General features: G+C 34.5%; 1 protein-coding gene across 1 annotated transcript in view; it reads left to right on the top strand.

Moving 5' to 3' along the window:
- Positions 1-4,262: 4,262 nt before the first annotated feature.
- The window catches only part of LOC107084431 (NXPE family member 3-like), a 17,075-nt gene continuing 15,102 nt past the window's right edge, over positions 4,263-6,235 (top strand). The window contains exon 1 of the mRNA XM_015374267.1: positions 4,263-4,333. Coding sequence (XP_015229753.1) covers positions 4,325-4,333 — 9 coding nt within the window. The 5' untranslated portion in view covers positions 4,263-4,324. The remainder of the gene's footprint in view (positions 4,334-6,235) is intronic.

Genomic DNA, 6,235 nt, shown 5'->3' with positions numbered 1-6,235 from the left:
CTGGAGACCTCGTTCAGGGACTTGTTCAACCCCCGCCTCCGGAAGAGGATCAATGTCCCTACCAAAGTTGAATTCAAACCTAGCCCTTGGGCCGGGCACTCCCTCAGAGATATGTTGAGGAGATCTGTCATTTAGGCTTGGAGTAGAGCCGCTTCTCTACTACATCGAAAGGAATCAGCTGAGGTGGCTTGAACATCTTTTTTTTTGCCTGCCTCCCTGACGAAGCAGAAGATGACCAGTAACTTTGTTTCAAATTTAATCATTTATCTATTCTCCTCAATATGTGCAATAGACTATTGCACATATCTATTGCACATATTGATTGATTTGAACATGACTAAAGAGACAAAGCATCAAGATTGCTGTTAATGGTAAATGACCTGCATTTATTTATCCTAACATAGTCATATCATTAGCAGACTTGACGAAAGCTCTTTACACCACATTTAGTCATTCATCCAAACTACAGTGCAGCCGCAGCTGCCCTGGGGCTTACTGACAGAAGCAAAGCTGATATACACTGGTGCTGCCGGGCCCTCTGACCACCATCAGTAGGCAATGAGGGTGAAGCGTCACCACGGTACCTGTCTTAGTGCTTTTGGGAAACCAATGCGCCAGGATATTAGGAAAATCCCGATTTAATCTGTTTTGTTGGTTTTATGAACAAACTTAAAAGCCGCATTGGATTTCTTTTTGTTTTAATTATTTTATATATTTTTTAGTTAGTTAAAGCCTTTGAATGTATGACTGACCTTTCCAACACTGGTATCCCTCTTATAATGCTGGAACAAAAGCGATATATTTTTGATATAAAAAAGATGTCATTACAAAGGAAAAGTTAGACAATGATTAATATAATGCCAAAAACTGGAGCCCAAAATAAATACATGAGGATGATTACACCCTGTGATGAGAGTGAGGGATATATTTGTAGATATACAAACATGAGGACAACAATAAAAGAAAAATGAAAATGTAACCCCCAATATAAAACAGGAAAAGTTACATTAATCTTATATTGCAGTAAACTATAGAGATAACTCAGGATAGCCTCAGCCACTTTAACCATAGGCTTTTATCAAAGTGGAATGTGATCAATATAAGAGATCACATGCAGCCACGAAATATCCTTGAGTGCCCCAAGGATATTTCTAATTTTGGCATTTTCTTGAAGGTGAAAAAGGGAAATTCTGAAAAGGTTTTCTTATTGTGTATTGTAATAGTTTTTTGGGTTTTTTTTAAAGTTGTGTTTTGTCAAGGTGAGTCAAAGTCTAAGATTGCTAACTGACCTTTCAGGCACTGACAGAAAACACATATTTTATGACACATCATATAACGTCAAAAAGGAAGAACTCTGCTGTGATGTAATCAAGCTTGGGTTTTAAGCACTGCACCAACAGTTAGGCAAGAGAGTTAAGGAGAAACAGGTAGTGGGTACAACGAAGTAAGGATGACAACGGAGTGAAACGCAAAGGTAAAGCAAAAGAAGGCAATAAAAGTCATGATATTCAATAATTTTTTACTTTTTGAGCACAATATCAGAAATCAAAATGTAAAAGCTTTTACAAGCATTTTTAGTTAACATTCTTATTGATAAATATGTTTTTTTAAAGTGGCGACTTTTATAGTAAAATAGTCACATTACTATGCTTTCATTGCAAAAAATAAAAAAAAATAAAAGGTTACTATGGAGGAATACATGACTCCAGGGTTAAAAGATCGTGTGCATTTCAAAAATGAAACAGATTTTTCAATCCTGGTCCTCAAGGCACCTTGCTCTGCATGTTTTGGATGTTTCTGAGGTTCAGAAAACCTGATTCAGATGATTGCAGTTCAGCAAAGCCTGATAATCTGCTACCAATTGATAACAGGTGTGTGAAAGCTAGGAAACATCTAAAACATGCAGGGCAGTGTGCCTTGAGGACCAGGATTGAAAAACACTGGATTAAACCAACAATCTTGTAATCTTAAAAATGTTAACCTTTGCCCTGTTTGTTTATCTGATATAAGACAAAAACCTTCATAGATGGGTAAATATGCGCTAAAATACTTTGTATAAAATAATCTAGGCAAGACCATTTATTTGGATGAAATTTTATTTTTTTACCTGTGTAAAATTTTACAAAAATGAAAGTATCACTCTAAAGTGAAAGTTTTAGCTTGAGTATAAGTTGCTTGGTAACCTTATTGTGAGCAGACAGACTTCCTTCTTATTGATTTATGTAGAAAAATAGAGGATAATATTCTTAGACTGTCTATAATTGAAGAAGTACCATTATAAAACATATAACAAAAAACTTCACAAAAATAAAACATATTAACTTTATAAATTTTTCAAAAGTATGACAGAGTGCTTGTTTTTTAGTTTAATTTACAATGTTTTCCTGTTAGCCTCCGCCTTTAAGGTTCTCCGCAGCTGATCATTTCCCTCATATCAGCATCCTTCTCTGTCGCAGCAAACCCTCTCTATCTTTCCCTACAGCTATGAAGCTTCTCTCTGTTCTCTTTATCAGAACCTGGCAGTTCTGATCAATTCTGTCCCATATCATCAACCATCCCTTATATCCAAGGCTGGACTGCCCATTGGGCATAATAGATGGGGAGGGACACAGTTTTTTCTTGTCCAAAACTACTTTATTATTTGATCCAAAAAAAGTTTTAATAAATAATTTATCTTAAATATGAAATTTCTTTTTTTTTTAAGTACGGGGAATTAATTAATGAATTAAATAACTTTTAATTTTTTGTTGAAACCTCTCTAAACCTTCTTATCTTGGACTGCTTCTCTTATCACTGCAAACAGGTTAGTTAGCCATTGAGGTGAATAGAGAATTCACTTTTGCTAAGTTCATACTGCAGCCTGAAGTGACCCAAATCCAATTTTTTTTAATTTTTTCATGGCTGTCTGAACAACACAGATCCGATTTTTTCCAGTGCAACCCAGGCCACGTGGCTATGTGGTCCTGAATCCGATACGAATCTGATCTATTCAAATGCGATCTGTGTCTGAACAGCCAGGTCGCATTCATCTTACCTGAACGCCATTAATACCCCACAAAGGTCACTATTTTGGATCTTGCTATGAAGAAGCCGCAAGAAAAACAACAACCATGGCAGACGATGATGTGGAGAGCAGTATTTATGTTTAACCATCTTGAAAAGATTGTGTTTTTTTGGTTGGGAAAGATTGCTACATGTAGGGGATAAAACTGCTTGTCCCTCCTATTCTATTACTCACTCACTCAGTTTGGCACACTAAAATAGCCTTTAAGGAAAACTGTTTCAAGGTCTATTAGACAATCTTTTCTCCCATGCACTTTTCTACGTAGTATCCCTAGTCCAGGGTTGCTTTAACTATCTTTTTATTTTTTTTTTATGTAAACTAAATTCATCATTAAATTCAACACCTACTTTCACCTTTTCCACTTACTATCCGTATGCTCCTAAAATGTATTTTTTAATGTTTTCTTTTCAATGCAATGTTGAATTGTGCTGTTACTGAAAATTGTTAGACAAATAATCTTGCCTCACTTTGCCTTGCTTAAGAATTATTGCAGTATTGATACTCTACACAGCTTAACAGAAGGGATTTATTTAAAGCCACTTAAGCCAGAGCTAAACAGGGTAACCTAACTTTGATAGTTTTAATAGACTGATGTTGCAACCAACCAGTATGAGCAAAAAAAGTTATGCATTATGAGAGCAGAAGGTCGGTGTTTCAAGCTTTATAAAGAGACTCCTTTGTAGGCAACTGTGGACACCAGAGAAAAGTTAAAAAATTTTTTTGAAAATAAGATGGTTGTTCTTTATCAACTGGCTGTTTTATTTAGGAGAGGTAAGTCGGTTGAAGAGATACTGCATAAGAAACGTAGAATCTGTAATAAAGCTGGATTCGTACTGGTGATTAATGAGAAGGAATTCAATTATTTTTAATTATTTGTTGGTTTGCAGTGGAAACAGAGAGCAAATGCAGGACAGTGAGCAGTCACCTAAAGGAGGCCAGCCAAAAATGGACACTAAGGAACATTTCTGCAAAAGGTGCATGCAACAACAGACTGTGGAAGTCCAAGGACCAGAGTTGGATAATCTAGGTCGAAAAAGTAAAAGGCCTGTAAGGAAGATTAGAGACAGAAAAGACATGAGAATGATTACTGGTGATGATTACGATCAATTCCTCTGTAAGCTCCTCCTGATGAGTCTTACCGTGCTCCATTCGTGAGGACAGCTCATGCTGGCCACACCCTTTAGGGAGAGAGTCGCAGAGGAAAACAGACACATATTAGTCTGCACAGACCTCTGCTGACTTGATAAAGTGAGGACGACAATGACAAAGGTAAAACAAAACACATCAAAAAGTTACTTTATTCTTAATTTTCTTTTCTTTATATTTTGAAAACATAAAGCCAGCCATCTAAGATTAATGCTTTTTAAAATTTGACAACTTGAGTGGAGCATTTTTCATCTTGAGTTCGCTAGGATTTTTTTCTAACAATATTTAGTTAAATCAAAAGCTGTCATGTTTTAATGGTGACAAAATTTCAAGCAAATCTATCAACCTTCATTCTAATAAAAAAAACATAAATAAACTTTCATTGCTAAATATGCTGCAGTTTAGAGGAAGAATTTATTCCAGTTTGAGAAAATCTTTTTGTATATATCATACATAGAGTTCTAAATAATTTATATACTATATTATATACTTATATTACAAAAGATAAAATCTAACACTATATATGTAATGTATTCACACGATGAATGTGTGCTCATGTTGTGCTCACACTTCCTCCATTCGTCTTGCACAATTGTTGCTACATATTATCCTGCACAGCATTTTACAGAGATTGCCTTCTCATTCGGATAAGCTCATAATGAAAGGCTCTGAATAATTATAACCTCTGACAAATCCAAAATAACTAAACAATGTCATGCAAAAACATTAAGCCAGTCATAAAACATATTCCCTCATAGATATGAAAAGACTACTGGAAGTTTCTTCATTTATTACAGGATCATACTTGTTAGCAAAGATTGTGAGCACAATAAATCCACAGACAGTTGGAGGCAACCCAAATGGGCAGGTTATGTTTCTGTTGGAGTATGTCTGCATTAATGGTGCTGAAGACCAAGTTGAGGTTCACAAACAGGCTCCTATTGTATATTCCATGGAAGTTAGAATGGTAAAGGATGAAGAGTACCCTGAAGTTGACTACCTCGTCTACCAACCTGTTTGTCTACATAGCAAACTGTAAAATAATATCCTGCAGGAAGGGACTGTGATTTCCTTGTTTGTTGGAAATTTGACATTGTATGTAGAAATGAACTACAGATAATAACACAGGCATGGTGACACGCAAATTACCAGTTAGACCAGTCGTGTAACTAAACTCTAATGATTCTGAATTATACAATCTTTCTATAGATTTATCACTCTTTATGTTTTCCAGTTTCCATTAGTAAATTAGGTTTGTGAATTAATTCCAGTGTTGAATTAACATTATTTTTCCCTAATTTCTTACCTCAGTTGCCTACTTTCTCCCTCCGTTGGTCTTGGTTGTTTTTAACTCTTCATGACCAACAGAACAAATTCTCTAGGGCATAATTTTACATGCAGTACAGCATTTTTTCTTTTTTTGTTTGATCATTTTAATATATATACAACCATGTCTACCATTACATAAAGATATCAATCATTTGTATGAAAAATTTTTTTAACTTAATAAAATCCTAAAAATTGAAAATAACAGAAAAACAGAACAATGTTTTTTTTTTTTACACATATTTTTCTAAATAAAAAATAATGTCTAAAATATAATTTAAATGTAAAAAATGTTTAAACCAGAGGGAAGTTGCCAAAACTTCAGTTTTGAAATACACCAACTTTTTCAAATACAATAGAGACAATAATGGGGAAAAAAAATAAATCGTGAACAATTTGCGGAAAAAAAACTCCAAAATTGCATTACGTTTACAGTAGTGCAATCACAAGACCATGCTCAACCAATAAAAAGACTGTTTGATTTTCATTTTTGAGACAGTCTATCTCTAAAATGAACTTAAAGGTTTCCATAAGAGGAATAGTGAGGGTTGAAATAATTGTTTAACATTTTTTCTTTGTTATTTCTAACTCAGGAACAAGTAATATTTCATAAATATATACATAAGTTTGATATTCCGTAAAAATTCAAAAAATATCCACTGGACTTGGTTTTCAAGATTTGAAGACGTTTCGCCACCT

This window comes from Cyprinodon variegatus, unplaced genomic scaffold (genome assembly GCF_000732505.1).
Source record: "Cyprinodon variegatus isolate N-32 unplaced genomic scaffold, C_variegatus-1.0 Scaffold100, whole genome shotgun sequence".
Classification (NCBI taxonomy): domain Eukaryota; kingdom Metazoa; phylum Chordata; class Actinopteri; order Cyprinodontiformes; family Cyprinodontidae; genus Cyprinodon; species Cyprinodon variegatus.
This window is presented reverse-complemented; position numbering and strand designations above follow the sequence as displayed.